Source organism: Procambarus clarkii, chromosome 30 (genome assembly GCF_040958095.1).
Source record: "Procambarus clarkii isolate CNS0578487 chromosome 30, FALCON_Pclarkii_2.0, whole genome shotgun sequence".
In the NCBI taxonomy this organism is placed as follows: Eukaryota; Metazoa; Arthropoda; class Malacostraca; order Decapoda; family Cambaridae; genus Procambarus; species Procambarus clarkii.
Genome location: NC_091179.1, coordinates 10,023,613 through 10,048,995, shown reverse-complemented (window position 1 = coordinate 10,048,995; position 25,383 = coordinate 10,023,613). Strand labels below are relative to the sequence as shown.

Here is a 25,383-nt window from a genome sequence, read left to right as displayed (position 1 = left end):
GCTGTTGATTGCTGGTGTTGACTTCTTGATGTGTAGTGCCTTGCAGATGTCAAGCCGCCTGCTATCGCTGAATCTATCGATGATTTCTGTGTTGTTTGCTAAAATTTCTCTGGTGATGGTTTGGTTGTGGGAAGAGATTATATGTTCCTTAATGGAGCCCTGTTGCTTATGCATCGTTAATCGCCTGGAAAGTGATGTTGTTGTCTTGCCTATATACTGAGTTTTTTTATGCTTACAATCCCCAAGAGGGCATTTGAAGGCATAGACGACGTTGGTCTCTTTTAAAGCGTTCTGCTTTGTGTCTGGAGAGTTTCTCATGAGTAGGCTGGCCGTTTTTTTTGGTTTTATAGTAAATCGTCATTGTATCTACTGATTTTTGTCTGTACGGATAACGTTTCTATTAACAATATCTTTCAGGACCCTTTCCTCCGTTTTATGAGCTGTGAAAAAGAAGTTCCTGTAAAATAGTCTAATAGGGGATATAGGTGTTGTGTTAGTTGTCTCTTCAGAGGTTGCATGGCGTTTCACTTTCCTTCTTATGATGTGTTCAACGAAACCATTGGAGAAACTGTTGTTGACTAGGACCTGTCTTACCCTACAGAGTTCTTCGTCGACTTGCTTCCATCCTGAGCTGTGGCTGAGAGCACGGTCGACATAGCGTTAACAACACTCCTCTTGTACCTGTCTGGGCAGTCACTGTTGGCATTTAGGCACATTCCTATGTTTGTTTCCTTAGTGTAGACTGCAGTGTGGAAACCTCCGCTCCTTTCCATGACTGTTACATCTAGAAAGGGCAGCTTCCCATCCTTCTCCATCTCGTAAGTGAAACGCAACACAGAATTCTGCTCAAATGCCTCCTTCAGCTCCTGCAGATGTCTGACATCAGGTACCTGTGTAAAAATGTCGTCAACATACCTGCAGTATATGGCCGGTTTCAAGTTCATGTCGACTAAGACTTTTTGCTCGATGGTACCCATGTAGAAGTTTGCAAACAGGACACCTAGGGGAGAACCCATGGCGACCCCATCTACTTGCTTATACATGTGCCCATCCGGGCTCAAGAAGGGTGCCTCTTTAGTACAAGCTTGGAGTAGTTTCCTTGGAATGTTTTCTGCACACAGTATGTATCACACAACTGAACACAGCATGTGCCACAAAGCTGCATACAGCCTGTACCACACAGCTGCACACAGCATGTACCACACAACTGTACACTGCATGTACCACACAGCTGCACACAACATGTACCACACAGCTGCATACCCCATGTACCATACAGCTGCATACCCCATGTACCATACAGCTGCATACCCCATGTACCATACAGCTGCACACAATCTGTACCACACAGCTGCACTCAGCCTTTACCCCACAGCTACACACAGCATGTACCACACATGTAGCATGTAGGGGCCTCGTAGCCTGGTGGATAGCGCGCAGGACTCGTAATTCTATGGCGCGGGTTCGATTCCCGCACGAGGCAGAAACAAATGGGCAAAGTTTCTTTCACCCTAAGTGCACCTGTTACCTAGCAGTAAATAGGTACCTGGGAGTTAGTCAGCTGTCACGGGCTGCTTCCTGGTGTGTGTGTGTGTGTGTGTGTGGTGTGGGGAAAAAAAAAAAGGTAGTTAGTAAACAGTTGATTGACAGTTGAGAGGCGGGCCGAAAGAGCAAAGCTCAACCCCCGCAAAAACACAACTAGTAAACACACAGCTGCACACAGCCCGTACCACACAGCAGCACACTGCATGCACCACAACTGCACACAACATGTACCACACAGCTGCACACAGCCCGTACCACACAGCAGCACACTGCATGTACCACACAGCTGCACACAGCCCGTACCACACAGCTCCATACAACATACCTGGTTGATGGGGTTCTGGGAGTTCTTCTATTCCCCAAGCCCGGCTCGAGGCCAAGCTTGACTTGTGAGAGTTTGGGCTGTTGCTGGGAGCGGCCCGCAGGCCAACATACCCGCCACAGCCTGGTTGGTCCGGCACTCATTGGAGGAAACAATCTAGTTTCCTCTTGAAGATGTCCACTGTTGTTCCGGCAATATTTCTTTTGCTCGCTGGGAGGGTGTTGAACAACCGTGAACCTCTGATATTTATACAATGTTCTCTGATTGTGCCTATGGCAATCCCCTGCTCTTTTCACTGGTTCAATTCTGTATTTTCTTCCATATCGTTCACACCAGTACGTTGTTATTTTACTGTGCAGATTTGGGACTTGGCCCTCCAGTATTTTCCATGTGTATATTATTTGCTATCTCTCTTGTCTCCTCGCTAGGGATTACATTTGGAGGGTTTTTAGACGATCCCAATAATTTAGGTGCTTTATCTCGTCATTGCGTGCCGTATATGATCTCTGTATTCCCTCTATTTCAGCAATCTCTCCTGCTATGAAAGTGAAAGTGAGTATTGAGCAGTACTCAAGACGGGAAAACACAAGTGATTTGAAGAGTACAACCATTGTGATGGGATCTCTGGACTTGAAGGTTCTCGTAATCCATCCTATCAATTTTCTGGCTGACGCAATATTTGCTTGTTTATGCTCCCTAAACGTTAGGTCGTCGGACATCATTATTCCCAAATCCTTGACATGCTGTTTTCCTATTATGGGCAGATTCGATTGTGTTTTGTACCCTGAATTATGTTTCAGATCCACATTTTTGTCGTATCTGAGTACCTGGAATTTATCACTGTTAAACATCATGTAATTTTCTGCTGCCTAGTCGAAAACTTTGTTAATATCTGTTTGTAGTTTTTCAATGTCTTCTGCAGAGGTAATTTTCATGCTGATTTTTGTATCATCTGCAAATGATGACATGAAGCTGTGACTTTTATTTTTGTCTCTATTTGCTATGAGAATAGGGAACAGCAGTAGTGCAAGGACTGTACCTTGAGGAACAGAGCTTTTAACTGCGATTGGACTCGATTTTATTTGATTGACTGTTACCCTTTGTGTTCTGTTCGACAGGAAATTTAATATCCAGCGTCCCACTTTACCAGTAATACCCATTGACTTCATATTGTGTGCTATCACTCCATGGTCAAATTTGTCGAATGCCTTTGCAAAGTATGTGTATACAACATCTACATTCTGTTTTTCTTCTAATGCCTCAGTGATTTTGTCATAATGGTCAAGTAGCTGTGAGAGGCATGATCTTCCTGCTCTAAATCCATGTTGGCCTGGATTGTGGAGGTCATTGGTTTCCATGAATCTAGTGACCTGACTCAAGATCACTCTCTCAAATACTTTTATTATGTGGGACGTTAGTGCAACTGGTCTATAATTTTTTGCCAATGCTTTGCTACCTCCCTTGAGTAGAGGGGCTATGTCTGCTGCTTTCAGCGCATCTGGTATCTCCCTCGTGTCCAAGCCCTTCCTCCAAACTATACGAAGTGCCTGTGCTCTCAGTATCACATGTACCACACAGATGCACACAGCCTGTACCACACAGCTGCACACAGCATGTACCACACAGCTGCACACAACTTGTACCACACAGCTGAACACAACCTGCACCACACAGAATGTACCACACAGCTGCACACAGCCTGTACCACACAGCTGAACGCAGCCTGTACCTCACAGCTGCACACGGCCTGTACCACACAGCTGCACACAACCTGTGCCACACAGCTGCACACAGCCAATACCTCACAGCTGCACACGGCCTGTGCCACACAGCTGCACACAACCTGTGCCACACAGCTACACACAGTCTGTACCACACAGCTGCACACAGCATGTACCACACAGAATGTACCACACAGCTACACACAGCCTGTTCCACACAGCTGCACACAGCCTGTGCCACATAGCTGCACACAGCCTGTACCACACAGCTGCACACAATCTGTGCCACACAGCTGCACACAGCCTGTACCACACAGCTACACACAGCATGTATCACACAGCTGCACACAATCTGTGCCACACAGCTGCACACAGCCTATACCACACAGCTGCACACAATCTGTACCACACAGCTGCACAAAGACTGTACCACACAGCTGCACACAGCATGTACCACACACCTGTACACAACATGTACCGCACTCAGCACACAGCCTGTGCCACACAGCTGCACACTGCCTGTACCACACAGCTGCACATAACTAGCTGTCCCACTCAGCTGCACATATCATATACCTCTCAGCTGCACATAGCCTTTACCACACAACTGCACGCAGATTGTACCATACGCTGCACACCACATGTACCACACAACCGAACCTGAGCAGCTCCCATTGTTAGAAGAGAATACCCTGGGTGAAAGACAATCAGATATAGAGGTGACAGCAGAGGAGATAATGAGACAGTTGACAACACTGGATGCAACTAAAGCGGGTGGACCAGACAAAGTATCACCGTGGATATTAAAAGAAGCAGCGCAGGCTCTCAGCGTGCCTCTGGCAATGATCTTTAATGAGTCACTTATGTCGGGAGAATTGCGCAGTTGCTGAAAGGAGGCAAATGCCGTACCGATTTTCAAGAAAGTCGATAGGGAGGAGGCACTAAACTATAGACCTGTATCACTGACAAGCATCTCCTGTAAAATATTTGAAAGAATAATTAGGCTATGACTGGTTGCACACCTGGAGAACGTTAGGTTTGTGAACAAACATCAACATGGGTTCTGGAAAGGGAAATGGTGCCTAATAAACCTTTTAGAATTCTGATAAAATAAGGAGGATAAGACAGAACAGAGATGGTTGGGCAGACTGCATATTTCTGGACTGCCAAAAAGCCTTTGATACAGTACCACACATGAGACTGATGTTCAAAATCGAGAGGCAGGCGGGGGTGGGAGAAAAGGCCCTAGCATGGATAAGGAACTACCTAACAGGAAGGAGCCAGAGAGTTACGGTAGGGGGCGAGAAGCCAGACTGGCGAACAGTAACGAGTGGAGTACCTCAACGATCGGTGCTGGGACCAATTCTATTTCTTCCTATATGTCGATGTTCGTGGATGACGCAAAGTTGATGAGAAGAGTTGTGACAGATGAGGATTGCAGGATCCTTAAAGAGGACCTGAACAGGTTGCAGAGATGATCAGATAAATGGCTACTGGAGTTCAACACGAGGAAATGTAAAGTTATGGACATGGGACTATGGGATAGGAGACCAAAGGGACAGTACACAATGAAGGGGATTGATTGTTGCCGCCGAAGGTGGCTAGTTTATTGTGCACCCCATACTCATCCTGTGAGCGGTAGCGCAAAAGCATTACAGAGGGCACAAAAGGTCTTTATCAGACCTCATCTTAGATTATTACATAAACAATTTCTTCAATCCTTCACACCTTATAGATACAATGTCAGCTAGTTACAGAGAAAGTGCTATTACAAGAGCTACATATTTACAGTAAGTCATCATACATTAATGGTAGGTCTTGTCGTTAATACATAATAGTTTGGCCAATGGGGATATTACAGAGTCATAGGGAAGCTTCTGTTTATTATTAGTCCTCACAATACACTACTTGTTTCTGAATCTCATATGTCGTTCATCTACTGGAAGCAAAATATGGGTACAGTGCAAGGATTTCAGGTAATTTATCCATGGTAATAAGATAGGTTGCCATATCATACAGAGTGAGCTTAGATTTATCTCTAAAAGGCTCAGTTTTACTACAATCCAAGATATAGTGTTCGAGTGTGTGTCCCTGCCTATGTCCACACACTTTACACTTTACTTCATCTAGATCCCTATACAAGCCGAACTGCCAGAGATACTTGTAGCCAAGTCTTATACGAGCTGTGACAACATCTGTTAGTCTACTGACTTTGTTACTTGCCCCATACACATGTTTTACTTCACACATTTCATTGTGATGAACAATGGACCTACTAGTTCCAGTTTGCACTGTTCTACTTTCTTCAAATCCATCTAGGAGTTCTCGTCTAATGACACTTTTAAGGGACCTATTTGATAACTCAAGATTCCATTCAATACTGTCTTTATTTACTGCAGCCTTAGCAAGGGCGTCAACTTTGTCATGTTCCTGCGGGGAGCTGTCTACCTGTGACGACTCGAGAAAGAGACCTGGGCGTGGACGTATCACCCAATCTATCTCCTGAGGCACATATAAATAGGATAACGACAGCAGCGTACTCTACACTGGCAAAAGTTAGAACATCATTCAGAAACCTAAGTAAGGAGGCATTTAGGGTGCTTTACACTGCCTACGTGAGACCAGCCTTAGAGTATGCCGCCTCATCATGGAATCCCCATCTGAAGAAGCTTATAAAGAAACTGGAAAAGGTTCAGAGGTTTGCAACGAGACTCGTCCCAGAGTTACGTGAAATGGGGTATGAGGAGCGCCTGAAGGAACTATGCCTAACGACACTAGAAAGAAGAAGGGAGAGGGAGGACATGATAGGAACGTAATAAAATACTCAGGGGGGATTGACAGAGTGGACATAGACGAAACGTTCACACGGAATACTAACAGAACGAGGGGACATGGTTGGAAGCTGGAAACTCAGCTGAGTCACAGAGATGTTAGGAAGTTTTCTTTTACCGTGAGAGTAGTGGGAAAATGGAATGCACTTAAGGAACAGGTTGTGGAAGCAAATACTATTCATAATTTTAAAACTAGGTATGATAGGGAAATAGGACCATAGTAATTGCTGTAAACAACCGATGCTCAAAAGGCGGAATCCAAGAGTCAATGCTCGATCCTGCAGACACAAATAGGTAAGTACAAATAGGTGAGTACACAGCTGCACATAACCTGTACCACTCAGTTGCACACATCATATACCACAAAGCTGCACATAGACTGTACTACACAGCTGCACACAGACTGTACCACACAGCTGCACACAGACTGTACCACACAGCTGCACACAGCCTGTACCACACAGCTGCACACAGCCTGTACCACACAGCTGCACACAGACTGTACCACACAGCTGCACAGAACATGAACCACACAGCGGCGCACATTTTGTACCACACAGCTGTAAACAGCTTGTACCACACAGCTGCACACAGCTTGTACCACACAGCTGCACACAGCTTGTACCACACAGCTGCACATAACCTGTACAACTCAGCTGCACATATCATATACCACACAGCTGCACATAGCCTGTACCACACAGTCTGTGATCTGTGTGGTACTGATCTCTGTGGACTGATCCCGCAAGGGTCAGTCCATGGACCTATACTGTTTCTGATATATGTAAATGATCTCCCAGAGGGTATAGAATCATTTCTCCTAATGTTTGCCGATGATGCAAAAATTATGAGGAGGATTGAAACTGAGGACAATAGTAGGAGGCTACAAGATGACCTAGACAGACAGAGTGAATGGTCCAACAAATGGCTGTTGAAGTTCAACCCGAGTAAATGCAAAGTAATGAAACTAGGCAGTGGAAACAGGAGGCCAGACACAAGATACAGAATAGGAGATGGAGTTCTTAATGAAACAGACAGAGAGAAAGATCTAGGAGTTGATATCACACCAAACCTGTCTCCTGAAGCCCACATAAAAAGAATAACGTCTGCGGCATATGTGAGGCTGGCTAACATCAGAACAGCGTTCAGGAACCTGTGTAAGAAATCATTCAGAATCTTGTACACCACATATGTAAGACCAATCCTGGAGTATGCGGCCCCAGCATGGAGCCCGTACCTTGTCAAGCACAAGACGAAGCTGGAAAAAGGCCAAAGGTATGCCACTAGACTAGTCCCAGAACTAAGAGGCATGAGTTGCGAGGAAAGGCTGCGGGAAATGCACCTTACGACACTGGAAGACAGAAGAGTAAGGGGAGACATGATCACAACCTACAAAATCCTCAGGGAAATCGACCGGGTAAACAAGGATAAACTATTCAACACTGGTGGGACGCGAACAACGGGACACAGGTGGAAACTGAGTACCCACATGAGCCACAGGGACGTTAGAAGGAACTTTTTTAGTGTAAGAGTAGTTAACGAATGGAATGCATTAGGCAGTGATGTGGTGGAGGCTGACTCCATATACAATTTTATATGTAGATATGATAGAGCCCAGCAGGCTCAGGAACCTGTGATCAGTTGATTGACAGTTGAGAGGCGGGACCAAAGAGCCAAAGCTCAACCCCCGCAAGCACAAATAGGTGAGTACACAGCTGCATACGACATACCACTCAGCTGCACACAACTTGTACTTCACAGCTGCACACAGCCTGTGCCACACAGCTGCACACAACCTGTACCACACAGCTGCACACAGACTGTACCACACAGCTGCACACAACATGTACCACACAGCTGCACACAGCATGTACCACACGGCTGCACACAGCCTGTGCCACACAGCTGCACACAGACTGTACCACACAGCTGCACACAACATGTACCACACAGCTGCATACAGACTGTACCACACAGCAGCACACAGCATGTACCACACAGCTGCACACAGACTGTACCACACAGCTGCACACAACATGTACCACACAGCTGCACACAACATGTACCACACAGCTGCACACAACCTGTGCCACACAGCTGCACACAGCATGTACCACACAGCTGCACACAGACTGTACCACACAGCTGCACACAACATTACCACACAGCTGCACACAGCCTGTGCCACACAGCTGCACACAGCCTGTACCACACAGCTGCACACAGCCTGAGCCACACAGCTGCACACAGCCTGTGCCACACAGCTGCACACAGACTGTACCACACAGCTGCACACAACATGTACCACACAGCTGCGCACAGACTGTACCATACAGCTGCACACAGCATGTACCACACAGCTGCACACAGCATGTACCACACAGCTGCACACAGCCTGTACCACACAGTTGCACACAGCCTGTACCACACAGCTGCACACAGCATGTACCACACAGTTGCACACAGACTGTACCACACAGCTGCACACAGCCTGTACCACACAGCTGCACACAGCCTGTACCACACAGCTGCACACAGACTGTACCACACAGCTGCACACAACATGTACCACACAGCTGCACACAGACTGTACCACACAGCTGCACACAGCCTGTACCACACAGCTGCACACAGCCTGTACCACACAGGGCACACAGCCTGTACCACACAGCTGCTCTTCAGTCATATAGCAGAAGGAATAATTAAGACACCACATATGTGTGAGGAACACCTGCTAAGACACAACATATGTGTGAGGAACACCTACTAAGACACAACATATGTGTGAGGAACACCTACTAAGACACCACATATGTGTGAGGAACACCTGCTAAGACACAACATATGTGTGAGGAACACCTGCTAAGACACCACATATGTGTGAGGAACACCTACTAAGACACCACATATGTGTGAGGAACACCTGCTAAGACACCACATATGTGTGAGGAACACCTGCTAAGACACCACATATGTGTGAGGAACACCTACTAAGACACAACATATGTGTGAGGAACACCTACTAAGACACCACATATGTGTGAGGAACACCTGCTAAGACACCACATATGTGTGAGGAACACCTACTAAGACACAACATATGTGTGAGGAACACCTACTAAGACACCACATATGTGTGAGGAACACCTGCTAAGACACCACATATGTGTGAGGAACACCTACTAAGACACCACATATGTGTGAGGAACACCTGCTAAGACACAACATATGTGTGAGGAACACCTGCTAAGACACCACATATGTGTGAGGAACACCTACTAAGACACCACATATGTGTGAGGAACACCTACTAAGACACCACATATGTGTGAGGAACACCTGCTAAGAGACGGGGCACAAGGGGCCAGAAGCGCCCACGCCCACAGACAGCCAGGCGCCTATTTTCAAGGTCACGCTCTGAACTGGATTACCCACCATGTGTGTATTTTTTTTTTTTTTTGCAGGGATATTCCTGCGCGGGCCCCTAACCCTGGAAACACAAACCGAAACTGTCTCTATTTTCCGCTTGTTACAACTTGTAATTAAGTTATTACATCTTGGCTTAACGTGTTTATGACGTATTAGAACGTTGTTACAACTTGCTATATTGGTTGTTATAACTGGTTAGGTAGGGTTAAAACTTGTTCGAACGTTGTACCAACGTCGTAGTTTCGATGTGTGTTTGGTGGGAATTAAGCCTCTGGCTAGCCCACTAAGTGTTGCTTGTTTCTGTTTTACTTGGGCGGAGTATGAGTATTTATTACTCGTATGGTCGCTTCAGCAAGATTTTGCTATATGTGTTTAACAACTTCTTCTGCTCTGTTGAATCTAAGTTGAAATCTTAGATAGCACCTGTCACATGTGTAACACCTCAGAGGGTTCAGGAGTCAGGTTTGGCGTGATATCAACTCCTAGATCTTTCTCTGTACTTCACGAAACGGACAGAGAGAAAGATCTAGGAGTTGATATCACGCCAAACCTGTCTTCTGAAGCCCACATCACAAGAATAACATCAGTGGCGTATGCAAGGCTAGTTAGTGAATGGAATGCACTAGGAAGTGATGTGGTGGAGGCCGACTCCATACACAGTTTCAAATGTAGATATGATAGAGCTCGAGAAGCTCAGGAATCTGTACACCAGTTGATTGACGGTTGAGAGGCGGGACCATAGAACCAGAAACACAACCCATGCAAGCACAACTAGGTGAGTACACCTTCTGAGTCCGGTACAGTAAACAAAAACACACAGACACTGTTTACTGTAGTTTTATACCAGGTAGTGTATGTGTGTATATACTTCCAGGAATACGCCTGGCAGCCTTGCGTGCCACGTATGGTATCTAACAGGTGACTGTCCTACGCCGCGCTCGTACTGTATTCACTCATACGCACTTAATACTCCCTGGAATGTATTGAGCTCGGCACTGGCGTTAGCGATATCAACAAAGCTCTGTGAGGTGTCCGCTATAGGGTTGCTATCCTGGGGAGGGTGAGTAGCTCGTCCTTAGTGACCTCGGTATAAGCCACAAAAATATACATACTCATGCCGCCTCTCCCCCAACAAAATGAATTATTAAGAATTAATGTATCGTAATATGTGCTGTATGATAATATAATATGTTCTACAACATGCCACATGACACATGTGCTACAATACGTCATTTGACATATGTGCTACAATATGCAGTATGACATATATGCTACAATATGGAATATGACATGTGCTACAATTCGATATGTGGCATATGTGCTACAATAAGCCATATAACATATGTGCTAAAATATGCCATATGTCATATGTGCTACAATATGACATATGACATGTGGTACAACATGGCATATGTGCTGTGATGTATCAAAACTCGAGCGTTAATGTCCTATTATGTGAAAGAGTACATAGCACATGTCATATGTGCTATAATGTGACATAATATGCGCCATAATGTAAGATATGCTGCAGAATATACCCATATGTTATGATAGGTAACACTGTTAGTGTAGTGGAATAATAAATGTTATAATTCTCTTCCTTGTGTATTTACAGTGCAAGGAATTGTGCTCTATGAGTTTGTGTTATGCCTTATTCAAGCAGTGACCAGCGGCCTTCTCATCAATGGCATTTACATGGTAAGATTATATATCAACACTGATCTTATATCAGCAGTTAGATTTTATATCATCAGTAAGATTTTATACCAGCAGTAAGATTTTATATCAACAGTAAGATTTTATATCAGCAGAAAGATTTTATATCAGCAGTAAGATTTTATATCAACAGTAAGATTTTATATCAACAGTAAGATTTTATATCAGCAGAAAGATTTTATATCAGCAGTAAGATTTTATATCAGCAGTAAGATTTTATATCAACAGTAAGATTTTATATCAGCAGTAAGATTTCATATCAGCAGCATCCAGACCTCAGATGATCTGGAAGCTGCTGAAAGAAATCCTACAAAATACTTTTATTTTATTAATTGATTATTTAATTGTCGTTTTTATTAACATCTCGATTATTACATTATTTAATCTGTTCTTTACTTCTTTCATTATCGTTTTTATTTTTATTTAAATAATTATCCAGATAAATAATATATAAACACGAACTTTAGATAACAGGAATGATAGTATCTTCCTTGGGGTGTTTCCAAGTTTAGCTTTCATTATTGAACTGGGAAAACTGAGCAAGATATTAACTGAATAGTTTACTGTAAACTTGTGTTGAATATGCTGATGTGGGACTTGGCATGGCATCTGTGGCGTCACTTGGCCAGTTATGTTGGGTCTGGAAGGTGACTGAATGGGTGATTAGAATTATATAATTGTGAATTGTGCTTCTGGAACTTCGACGATCAGAAATGTTCTTGGTTCCGAGAGACTACATTCATATTTATGCCTATACTCATTCCCATAATTGCGTCCAAATCCAAAATCATACACAAACTCATATCATATTTATATTTATACTCATACCAAAACTCATACCAGTACCAATATTTATACCCAAACACATACCTATATTCATATCCCTAATTATAATCATATTCATACCCCATATTCGTATCTAAATATATATCTAAACCAGTACTAATACTCAATCACATACCTAAATCTGTACATAAACCTTAACTCACACGAATACTCATACTAATAATTAAACCCATAATATACCAAAAAGCTTAGTGAAACTCGTACCCTTATTCATATCCACATTCACACCTATTACCAAACTCATACCCATTACCTTTTATACCAAAATGCATAATCTTCCCCTTAATCATTCCACTGCACATTTCCTTAGGCATACCCATAAATATATTGATAGCCGATCTTATATTAATACGTATACCCAAACTCGTATCCATACTCATACACAAACCACATATCTATACCCATTCCCAAACAAATGCTCATTACTCATACCGAAACTAATACTGGTATATTGAACATCTTCTCAAGTGACATCTTTTTCATTATAGGAACTTAGAAGTGAGAAGTGAACTTCTAAGTTCATATAATGAAAAAGATGTCACTTGAGAAAATGTTCAATATACCAGCATAAAATCGAACGCGAAACAATGACTTTACAAACAAATGCACTGTAAATATACACACAAGTCAACAATAAAGTCAACATTTTCGTGTCTTTTCATCACACACCTTCAGAGTATTGAAATATTTATTCACTTGTATGTTTTCTTTCCAAATTTGTACATTTCCTCAAAACTATCGGTTCAGTTTTTGTGTCCTGCCCCCACAATGTCTTGTGCTGCTTCCTTCTCAATCACATTCACTCTCAGCTTCTGGTATCTTGTCTCTCATTCTTGACAACGTACGAGTCCTTGTTGTTGACAAATGACATTGAATTATCAAAATAGTACCATTTAAGAGTCAATTTAGTCCATTGCCGCTGGCATCCACTCACCGCCAGCACCCAGCCTTCGCAAAATTCCCCATTCGATACAGACATCTCCCTTTTCTTATTCATGTCTACTGCTGACATGAATCTCTAAGTTACACAAACTTTGCCAAGGTTCATTCACTACAGCAGAGGCAGAGAATTGGCTTGTTGCCATCCTGTCTGTTATCTCGTCAGTACATGACCAAGGATAATATCTTGCCAACTCTAACACAGACAAATGTGCATATGAGAGCCGAAGTGCTCGCAACACAGGAAGTGATGATATGAGAAGAGGGACAAGTGACTGATAGTGGGAGAGGGGGGGGGGGCAAGTGAATGATGTGGGGGGGCCAAGTGAATGATGGAGGCAAGTGAATGATGGGGAACCACGTGAATGATGGGGGGGGGGTGGCAAGAGACTGATGGTGTGGGGGGGCAAGTGAATATGGGGGAGGCAAGTGAATGTTGGGGGGGCAACTGAATGATAGGGGAGAGTGAATGATGGGGGGCAAGTGAATGATGGGGCAAGTGAATGATTGGGAGCAAGTGAATGATGGAGGACAAGTGAATGATGGAGAGCAAATGAATGATGGGGGCAAGTGAATGATGGTGGCAAGTGAATGATGGAGAGCAAATGAATGACGGGGGGCAAGTGAATGATGGAGGGGCAAGTGAATGATGGGGGGCAAGTGAATGATGGGGGATCAAGTGAATGTTGGGGGGTAAGTGAATGATGTGGGAAAGTGTATGATGGGAGGCAAGTGAATGATAAAAGAGAAAGTGAATGATGAGGGATCAAGTGAATGATGGGGCAAGTGATTGATTGGGGGCAAGTGAATGATGGGGATCAAGTGATTAATGAGAGGCAAGTGAATGTGGGGGGTGGGGAGTGAATGATGGGGAAGAGTGAATGATGGGGCAAGTGAATGATGGAGGGGGCAAGTGAATGATGGGGGCAAGTGAATGATCTATCTTGAGGTTATCTTGAGATGATTTCAGTTTTAGTGTCCCCGCGGTCCGGTCCTCGACCAGGCTTCCACCCCCAGGATGCAGCCCGTGATAGCTGACTAGCACCCAGGTACATATTTTACTGCTAGGTAACAGGGGCATAGGGTGAAAGAAACTCTGCCAATTGTTTCTCGCTGGCGCCCGGGATCGAACTAGGGACACAGGATCACAAGTCTAGCGTGCTGTCCGCTCGGCCGAACGGTTCCCTTTATGATAGGGGTAAGTGAATGATGGGGACAAGTGAATGATTGGGGGCAAGTGAATGATGGGGCAAGTGAATGATGGGGGCAAGTGAATGATGGGGGACAAGTGAATGATGTGGACAAGTGAATGATAGCGGCAAGTGAATTATGGGGGCAAGTGAATGATGGGGGGCAAGTGAATGATGGGGGCAAGTGAATGATAGGGGACAAGTGAATGATGGGGCAAGTGAATGATGGGGCAAGTGAATGATGAGGGCCAAGTGAATGATGGGGTCAAGTGAATGATAAGGGACAAGTGAATGATGGGGGCAAGTGAATGATGGGGGCAAGTGAATGAAGGGGAAAGTGAATGATGGGTGAAAGTGAATGATGGGGGGCAAGTGAATGATGGGGGAAGTGAATGATGGGGGGCAAGTGAATGATGGGGCAAGTGAATGATGGGGGCAAGTGAATGATGGGGGCAAGGGAATGATGGGGGCAAGTGAATGATAGGGGACAAGTGAATGATGGGGGTAAGTGAATTATGGGGGCAAGTGAATGATGGGGGGCAAGTGAATGATGGGGGCAAGCGAATGATAGGGGGCAAGTGAATGATGGGGCAAGTGAATGATGGGGGCAAGTGAATGATGGAGGGGCAAGTGTATGATGGGGCAAGTGAATGATAAGGGCAAGTGAATGATGGGGTAAATGAATGATAGAGGCAAGTGAATGATGGGGGCAAAGGAATGATGGGGGACAAGTGAATGATATGGGGCAAGTGAATGATAGGGGCAAGTGAATGATGGGGCCAAGTGAATGATAGGGGGCAAATGATTGAAGGGGGACAAGTGAACGATGGGGCAAGTGAATGAACAGGGGGCAAGTGAATGAAGAGGGGGCAAGTGAATGATGGGGGCAAGAGAATGATGGGGAGCAGGTGTATGATGAGGGCAAGTGAATGATGAGAGCAAGGGAATGATGGGGGCAAGTGAATGATGGGTGCAAGTGATTGATGGGGGCAAGTGAATGATTGGGACAAGGCAATGATAGGGGGCAAGTGAATGATGGGTGCAAGTGAATGATGGGGGCAAGTGAATGATGGGGGGCAAGTGAATGATTGGGGGCAAGTGAATGATGGGAGCAAATGAATGATGGGGGCAAGTGAATGATGGGGGGGTAAGTGAATGATGGGGGCAAGAGAATGATAGGGGAGAGCGAATGATGGGACAAATGAACGATGGGGGGCAAGTTAATGATGGGGGCAAGTGAATGATGGAGGCAAGTGAATGATAGAGGGGCAAGTGAATGATGGGAACAAATGAATGATGGGGGCAAGTGAATAATGGGGCCACGTGAATGATGGGGGCAAGTGAATGATGGAGGGCAAGTGAATGATGGGGGGCAAGTGAATGATAGGGGGCAAGTGAATGATGGGGCAAGTGAATGATGGTGCAACTGAATGATGAGGGCCAAGTGAATGATGGGGTCAAGTGAATGATGGGGGACAAGTGAATGATGGGAGCAAGTGAATTATGGGGGCAAGTGAATGAAAGGGCAAGTGAATGATGGGGGCAAGCGAATGATAGGGGGCAAGTGAATGATGGGGAAAGTGAAAGATGGGGTCAAGTGAATGATGGGGGACAAGTGAATGATGGGGGCAAGTGAATTATGGGGACAAGTGAATGAAGGGGCAAGTGAATGATGGGGGCAAGTGAATGATAGGGGGCAAGTGAATGATGGGGCAAGTGAATGATGGGGGCAAGTGAATGATGGGGGGCAAGTGGATGATGGGGGCAAGTGAATGATGGGGGCAAGTGAATGATGAGGGCAAGTGAATGATGGGGGACAAGTGAATTATGGGGGCAAGTGAATTATTGGGGCAAGTGAATGATGGGGCAAGTGAATGATGGGGGCAAGTGAATGATGGGGCAAATGAATGATAGGGGCAAGTGAATGATGGGGGCAAGTGAATGATGGGGGACAAGTGAATGATATGGGGCAAGAGAATGATAGGAGCAAGTGAATGATGGGGGCCAAGTGAATAAAGAGGGGGCAAGTGAATGATGGGGGGCAAGTGAATAAAGAGGGGGCAAGTGAATGAAAAAGGGGGCAAGTGAATGATGGGAGCAAGGGAATGATGGGGGCAAGTGAATGATGGGAGCAAGTGAATGATGGGGCAAGTGAATGATGGGGCAAGTGAATGATGGGGGCAAGTGAATGATTAGGAGCAAGTGAATGATGGGGCAATTGAATGATGGGGGCAAGGCAATGATATAGGGCAAGTGAATCATGGGGAGTAAGTGAATGATGGGGGACAAGTGAATGATGGGGCAAGTGAATGATAAGTTCAAGTGAATGATGGGGGCAAGTGAATGATAGGGGGCAAGTGAATGATTGGGGGCAAGTGAATGATGGGGGCAAGTGAATGATGGGGGGGCAAGTGAATGATGGGGGCAAGTGAATGATTGGGGCAAGCGAATGATGGGGGCAAATGAATGATGGGGGCAAGTTAATGATGGAGGCAAGTGAATGATGGATGCAAGTGAATAATGGTAGGTAAGTGAATGATGGGGGCAAGTGAATGATGGAGGGCAAGTGAATGATGGGGGGCAAATGAATGATGGGGGCAAGTGAATGATGGGGCCACGTGAATGACGGGGCAAGTGAATGATGGAGGCAAATGAATGATGGGGGCAAGTGAATGATGGGGGCAAGTGAAAGATGGGGCAAGCGAATGATGGGGGCAAGTGAATGATGGGGGCAAGTGAATGATTGGGAACAAGTGAATGATGGGGGCAAGGGAATGATGCGGGCAAGTTAACGATAGGGGGCAAATGAATGATGGGGGCAAGTGAATGATGAGGGCAAATAAATGATGGGGGCACGTGAATGATGGAGGGCAAGTGAATGATGGAGGGCAAGTGAATGATGGGGGAAAGTGAATGATGGAGGCAAGTGAACAGTGGGGGGCAAATGAATGATGGAGGCAATTGAATAATTGGGGGAAAGTGAATGATGGGGGGGCAGTTGAATGATAGGGGCAAGTGAATGATGGGGGGAGAGTGAATATTGGGGCGAGTGAATGATAGGTGCAAGTGAATGATAGGGGCAAGTGAATGATTGGGGCAAGTGAATGATGGGGGCAAGTGAATGTTAGGGAGCAAGGGAAGGATGGGGGGCAAGTGGATGTTAGGAGGCAAGGGAATGAAAGGGGGGAAGGTAATGATGGGGTCAAGTAAATGATGGGGGGGCAAGTAAATGATGGGGCAAGTGTATCATGGGGGCAAGTGAATGATGGGGCAAGTGAATGATGGGGGCAAGTGAATGACGGGGGAAAGTGAATGATAGGAGGAAAGTGAATGTTAGGGAACAAGGGAATGATGGGGGGCAAGTGAATGATAGGGAGAAAGTTAGTGATGGGAGGCAAGTGAATGTTAGGGGACAAGGGAATGATGAGTTCAAGTAAATGATGGGGGCAAGTGAATAATGGGGGGGGCAAGTGAATGATGGGGGCAAGTGATTGATGGAGAGCAAGTGAATGATTGGGGGCAAGTGAATGATGGGGGGCAAGTGAATGATGGGGGCAAGTGAATGATGGGGGCAAGTGAATGATAGGGAGGGCAAGAGAATGATAGGGGAAAGTGAATGATGGAGGGCAAGTGAATGATAGGGGCAAGTGAATGATGGTGGGCATGTGAACGATGGGGGCAAGTGAATGATAGGGGCAAGTGTATGATGGGGCAAGTGAATGATGGGGCAAGGGAATGTTGGGGGCGAGTGAATGATGGGTTATCTTGAGATGATTTCGAGGCTTTTTGGTGTCCCAGCGGCCCGGTCCTCGACCAGGCCTCCACCCTCAGGAAGCTGCCGGTGACAGCTGACTAACACCCAGGTACCTATTTTACTGCTAGGTAACAGGGGCAAAGGGTGAAAGAAACTCTGCCCATTGTTTCTCGCCGGCGCCCGGGATCGAACCCGGGACCACAGGATCACAAGTCCAGCGTGCTATCCGCTCGGCCGACTGGTTCCCTCCGGTCATGGGGGGCAAATGAATGATAAGGAGCACGTGAATGATGGGTGCAAGTGAATGTTAGTGGACAAAGGAATGATGGGGGCAAGTGAACGATGGGGGCAAGTGAATGATAGGGGGCAAGTGAATGATGGGGGGCAACTGTATGATGGGGCAAGTGAATGATGGGGGGCAAGTGAATGATGGGGGGCAACTGAATGATAGGGCAAGTGAATGGTGTGGGCAAGTGAATGATGGGGGGACAAGTGAATGATTGGGGGCAACTGAATGAGGGGGCAAGTGAATGATGGTGCGCAAGTGAACGATGGGGGGCAATTGAACAATAAGGGGCAAGTGAATGATAAGGGCAAGTGAATGATGGGGGGTGTGGCAAGTGATTGATGGGGGAAAGTGAATGATGGGGGGCAAGTGAATGATGGGGGCAAGTGAATGATGGTAGGCAAGGTAACGATGGGGGCAATTGAACAATAAGGGCAAGTGAATGATGGGGGCAAGTATATGATGGGGCAAGTGAATGATGGGCCAAGTGAATGATGGGGGCGAGTGAATGATTGGGACAAGTAAATGATCGGAGGCAAGTAAATGTTAGGGTGCAAGGGAATGATGGGGGGAAAGTGAATGATAGGGAGCATGTGAATGATGGTGAGCAAGTGAATGTAAGGGTTCAAGGGAATGATGGGGGGTAAGTGAATGAAGGGGGCAGGTGAATGGCAGGGGGCAAATGAATGATGGGGGGCAAGTGAATGATGGGGGCAAGTGAATGATGGGGGGGCAAGATTATGATGGGGCAAGTGAATTATGGGACAAGTGAATGATGGGTCAAGTGAATGATGGGGGGCAAGTGAATGATGGGGGGCAAGTGAATGTTAAGGGGCAAGGGAATGATGGGGGGAAATGAATGATGGGGGGCAAGTGAATGATAGAGGGCAAGTGAATAGTGGGGGCAATTAGCGAATGATGGGGGCAAGTGAATGATGGGGGCAAGTGAATAATGGGGGCAAGTGAATGATGGGGGCATGTGAATGATGGGGGCACGTGAAAGATGGGCGAAAGGGAATGATAGGGGGCAAATGAATGATGGCGGGAAAGTGAATGATGGGGCAAGTGAATGATGGAGGGCAAGTGAATGATTGGGGCAAGTGAATGATGAGTGCAAGTGAATGAAAGGTGGCAAGTGAATGATGGGGGAAGTGAATGATGGAGGGGGCAAGTGAATGAAAGGCGGCAAGTGAATGATAGGGTGGAGGCAAGTGACTGATAGGTGGGGAAGTGAATGATAGGGGGCAAGTGAATGATGGGGCAAGTAACTAATGGGGGAAGCAAGTGAATGATGGGAGGCAAGTAACTGATGGGGGAAAGAGAATGATGGGGGAAAGTGAATGATTGGGCCAATGAGTGATGGGGGCAAGTGAATGATGGGGGGCAAGTGACTGATGGGGGGAAGCACGTGAATGATGGGGGACAAGTGAATGTTGGAGGAGGGAAGTGAATGATGGGAGGCAGGTGAATGATGGGGGAAGGTGGATGATTGGGCCAATGAGTGATGGGGCAAGTGAATGTTAGAGAGCAAGGGAATGATGGGGGGCAAGTGAATTATAAGGAGCACGTGAATGATGGGGGCAAGTGAATGTAAGGAGGCAGGGGGAATGATGGGGGGCAAGTGAATGATGGGGGCAAGTGAATGATAAAGGGAAGTGAATGATGGGGGCAAGTGAGTGATGGGGGGCAAGTGAATGATGGGGGGCAAGTGAATGATGGGGGCAAGTGAATGATGAAGCAAGTGAATGATGGGGGCAAGTGAATGATGGGGGAAAGTGAATGATGGGGGCAAGTGAATGATGGGGGAAAGTGAATGATGGGGGAAAGTAATTGTTAGGAAGAAAATGAATGATGGGGGGCAAGTGAATGTTAGGGGGCAAGGGAATGATGAATGCAAGTGAATAGTGGGGGCAATTAGCGAATGATGGAGGCAAGTGAATGATGGGGCAAGTGAATGATAGAGGGCAAGTGAATAGTGGGGGCAATTAGCGAATTATGGAGGCAAGTGAATGATGGGGGCAAGTGAATGATGGGGGCACATGAATGATGGGGGCAAGGGAATGATGGAAGGCAAGTGATTAATAGGGGGCAAGTGAATGATAGGGGGCAAGTGAATGAAGGGGGCAAGTGAATATTAGGGGGTAAGTGAATGATAGGGGCAAGTGAATGATGGGGGCAAGTGAATGATGGGGACAAGTGAATGATGGGGGAAAGTGAATTATGGGGGCAAGTGAATGAAGGGGGGCAAGTGAATGATGGGGGGCAAGTGAATGATGAGGGGGCAAGTGAATGATGGGGGCAAGGGAATGATGTGGAGCAAGAGAATGATGGGGGCAAGTGAATGATGGGGGGCAAGTGCATGATGGGGTCCAGTGAATGATGGGGCAAGTGAATGATCGGGGCAAGAGAATGATATGGCAAGTAAATGATAGGGGACAAGTGAATGTTAGGGAGCAAGGGAATGATGTGGGGCAAGTGAATGATAGAGAGCAAGTGAATGATGAGGGACAAGTGAATGTTAGGGGGCAAGGAAATGTTGAGGGGCAAGTGATTGATGGGGACAAATGAATGATAGGGGACAAGTGAATGATGGGGCAAGGGAATGTTGGAGGGCAAGTGATTGACAGGGGGCAAGTGAATGATGGGGGGCAAGTGAATGACGGGGGGAAAGTGAATTATGGGGGTAAGTGAATGATGGGGGTACAAGTGAATGATGGGAGCAAGTGAATGATGGGGGCAAGTGAATGATAGGGGGCAAGTGAATGATAGGGGGACAGTGAATTATGGGGGCAAGTGAGTGATGGGGGTGCAAGTGAATGATGGGGCAAGTGAATGACGGGGGGCAAGTGAATGATGAGGAGGCAAGTGAATGATGGGGGCAAGTAAATTACGGGGCAAGTGAATGATGGTGGGCAAGTGAGCGATAAGGGGGCAAGTGAACGATGGGGGGTAAGTGAATAATAGGGGGCAAGTGAATGATGGGGACAAGTGAATGATGTGGAGCAAGAGAATAATGGGGGCAAGTGAATGATGGGGGCAAATGTATGATGGGGGCAAGTGAATGATGGGGCAAGTGAATAATGGGGGCAAGTGAATGTTGGGGGCAAGAGAATGATAGGGACTAGTAAATGATAGGGGACAAGTGAATGTTGGGGAGCAAGGGAATGATGGGGGACAAGTGAATGATAGAGGGCAAGTGAATGATGAGGGGCAAGTGAATGTTAGGGGGCAAGGGAATGTTGAGGGGCAAGTGACTGATGGGGACAAGTGAATGATAGGGGACAATTGAATGATGGGGGCAAGGGAATGATGGAGGGCAAGAGATTCATTGGGGGCAAGTGAATGATGGGGGCAAGTGAATGTTAGGGGGCAAGTGAATGATAGGGGCAAGTGAATGATGGGGGAAAAGTGAATGATGGGGGGAAAGTGAATTATGGGGGCAAGTGAATGATGGGGGGTGCAAGTGAATGATGGGGGGCAAGTGAGTGATGGGGGCAAGTGAATGATGGGAGCAAGTGAATGATGGGAGCAAGTGAATGATGGGGGTAAGTGAATGATGGGGGCAAGTGAATGATGAGGGCAAGTGAACGATGGGGGGCATGTGAATGATGGGAGCAAGTGAATGATGGGGGAAAGTGAATGATAAGGGGGAAAGTGAATGTTAGGGCAAAATGAATGATGGGGGGCAAGAGAATGTTAGGGGGCAAGGGAATGATGGGCGGAAGTGAATGATGGGGGCAAGTGAATGATAGAGGGCAAGTGAATAGTGGGGGCAATTAGCGAATGATGGGGGCAAGTGAATATTGGGGGCAAGTGAATAATGGGGGCAAGTGAATGATGGGGGCATGTGAATGATGGGGGCACGTGAATGACAGGGGGCAAGTGAATGATGGGGGCAAGTGAATGACGGGGGGCAAGTGAATGATGGAGGGTAAGTGAATGATGGGGGCATGTGAATGATGGGGGCAAGTGAATGATGGGGTCAAGGATATGATGGGGCAACTTAATAATAGGGGCACATGGATAATAGGGGAAGTGAATATTGAGGCAAGTGAATAATGAGAGAGGGCAAATGAATGAAGGGAAGGCAAGTGAAAGGCTGGGGCAAGAGAATGAGAGAGCAAGTGAAAGATGGGGTAAGTGAATTATGATGGGGCAAGTGAATGATAAGGGCAAGTGAATGTTGGGTGTATGTGAATGATGGGAGGGCAAGTGACTGATGGGGGACAAGTGAATGATGGGATCAATGAATGATGGGGGGCAAATGAATGATGGGGAGGCAAGTGAATGGTGGGGGCAAGTGAATGATGGGGTGAAAGTGAATGGTGCGGGAAAGTGAATGATTGGGGAAAGTGAATGATTGCATGGGCCAATGAGTGATGGGGGCAAGTGAATGATGGGGGGCAAGTGACTGATGGGGGAAGCAAGTGAATGATGGGAGGCAAGTGACTGATGGGGGAAGCAAGTGACTGATGGGGGCAAGTTAATGATGGGGGCAAGTTAATGATGGGGGACAAGTGAATGTTAGGGTGGGGGCAAGTGAATGATGGGGGCAAGTGAATGATGGGAGCAAGTGAATGATGGAGGGCAAGTGAATGATGGGGGCAAGTGAATGATGGGGGCAAGTGAATGATGGAGGGCAAGTGAATGATGGGAGCAAGTGAATGATGGGAGCAAGTGAATGATGGGGGCAAGTGAATGATGGGGGCAAGTGAATGATGGAGGGCAAGTGAATGTTGTTTGTTAAGATTTCTCTGGCGATGATCTGGTTGTGAGAAGAGATTATATGTTCCTTGATGGTTCCCTGTTGCTTGTGCATTGTTAATCGCCTAGAAAAGAACAAGGATGTTCCTTGGTGTTCCATCAAGGAACATATAATCTCTTCTCACAACCAGACCATCACCAGAGAAATGTTCGATCCTTCCCCTACGAAGGATCCAACATGCACACACACACTGGTCGATGCAAATACATACATACTTGAGTGTTCATGTGTTTACATCTGCCAGACTGGTAAATACCTTCATCGCGTTTAAAACAATATTCATATATTATTCGTACAGACCAGCACTCCAGTGCATTGTATTTACATTCCAGTTTATGCGATCATTCTATCGACTTCAGAGGGGCTATATAGCACCATATAGCACTTGGGAGGGATCAGGACAAGGATTTGGGATGGAATGGAGAAAAGGAATGGTGCCCATCCACTTGGATGGTTGGGAATTGAATCGCATTGTTAATCGTGATTAACAATGCATAAACAACAGGGTTCCATTAAGGAACATATAATCTCCTCTCACAACCAGACCATCACCAGAGAAGTCTTAACAAACAACACAGAAATTATTGATAGGTACAGCGATAGCAGGAGACTCGACATCTGCGAGGCACTACACATCAAAAAGTCAACACTAGCAATCAACAGCCAAATAATGCACAACTATATTCTACCCACTTCAAGACTCCGAACCAGTATAGAAGCATCAAGAGGAAGTGGTGATGCTAAGGGCCCATAGGCCTTCTGCAGTTACTTTCATTCTTATGTTTTTATACCCATTGGTTCGTGTTGGCTTCACCCAACATAGTAAATCCTGTTCACAATATCTTATTTCCTCATTATATAAACATACAATATTGGCTACTAAGTGGACTACTTATTTTTTGTTTTCAGAAAAGGAAAACTCTGTTCAAACCTTTCATGAAAATGATGTTCATCGATGACGTCATCCGCATACTCGGTGCCTTGGTGGTTGGTATATCATTAATTATTCACCAACAGTGGCTGACAGTGACTGTGTATATAAATGTGTTCTTTGTGTGGATATTGTCAGGGACGTATTATCTTCTGGTCATCCGTGCATACTATTTACAAGTGAGTAAATTTAAACAACAATTATTTATTTAATTGAAATGTATTGTTGTTACGGAAACAGCAGGATCTTTGTTGACTTTCTGAGAGTTCCTTTAAACCCCATGTTCACTTGGCAATTTTTTTGCACAACAACCCATTAAAATATTATAAACTTAGTAAATCATACGAGATACTAATATTAAGACGATCTTACAGAAAGGCAAATAATTTACTGTAATTCACAGCATGTAACGTGGCCTTTAACATTTTTTAATTTTGGGGGGCAGAGAACGATTTTATGCAGATGGAATGGTTGTATATAGTTTTTTCTTTACTGTTCGCTCCCGTAGTAGGTGGAGACCGGGGTGTTCACTCTTGTGCTCCTGTAGTAGGTGGAGACCCGGGGTGTTCACTCTTGTGTTCCGGTAGTAAGTGGAGACCGGGGTGTTCACTCTTGTGCTCCGGTAGTAAGTGGAGACCCGGGGTGTTCACTCTTGTGCTCCCGTAGTAGGTGGAGACCGGGGTGTTCACTCTTGTGCTCCCGTAGTAGGTGGAGACCGGGGTGTTCACTCTTGTGCTCCCGTAGTAGGTGGAGACCCGGGGTGTTCACTCTTGTGCTCCCGTAGTAGGTGGAGACCCGGGGTGTTCACTCTTGTGCTCCCGTAGTAGGTGGAGACCCGGGGTGTTCACTCTTGTGTTCCGGTAGTAAGTGGAGACCCGGGGTGTTCACTCTTGTGCTCCCGTAGTAGGTGGAGACCCGGGGTGTTCACTCTTGTGCTCCCGTAGTAGGTGGAGACCCAGGGTGTTCACTCTTGTGTTCCGGTAGTAAGTGGAGACCCGGGGTGTTCACTCTTGTGCTCCCGTAGTAGGTGGAGACCCGGGGTGTTCACTCTTGTGCTCCCGTAGTAGGTGGAGACCCGGGGTGCTCACTCTTGTGCTCCGGTAGTAAG

The 25,383-nt window shown here is 46.2% G+C and overlaps 2 protein-coding genes across 2 annotated transcripts in view; both read left to right on the top strand.

The window, feature by feature from the left end:
* LOC138369895 (uncharacterized) overlaps positions 1-25,383 on the top strand; it is a 42,173-nt gene that overhangs the window by 2,586 nt on the left and 14,204 nt on the right. Inside the window, exons 2-4 of the mRNA XM_069333642.1 lie at positions 2,394-2,456; positions 11,464-11,546; positions 24,254-24,454. Of these exons, the coding sequence (XP_069189743.1) occupies positions 2,394-2,456; positions 11,464-11,546; positions 24,254-24,454 (347 nt within the window). The remainder of the gene's footprint in view (positions 1-2,393; positions 2,457-11,463; positions 11,547-24,253; positions 24,455-25,383) is intronic.
* The window catches only part of LOC123765528 (uncharacterized), a 147,648-nt gene continuing 134,536 nt past the window's right edge, over positions 12,272-25,383 (top strand). Inside the window, exon 1 of the mRNA XM_069333866.1 lies at positions 12,272-12,276. The gene's annotated coding sequence lies outside the window, so the exon portion shown is untranslated. The remainder of the gene's footprint in view (positions 12,277-25,383) is intronic.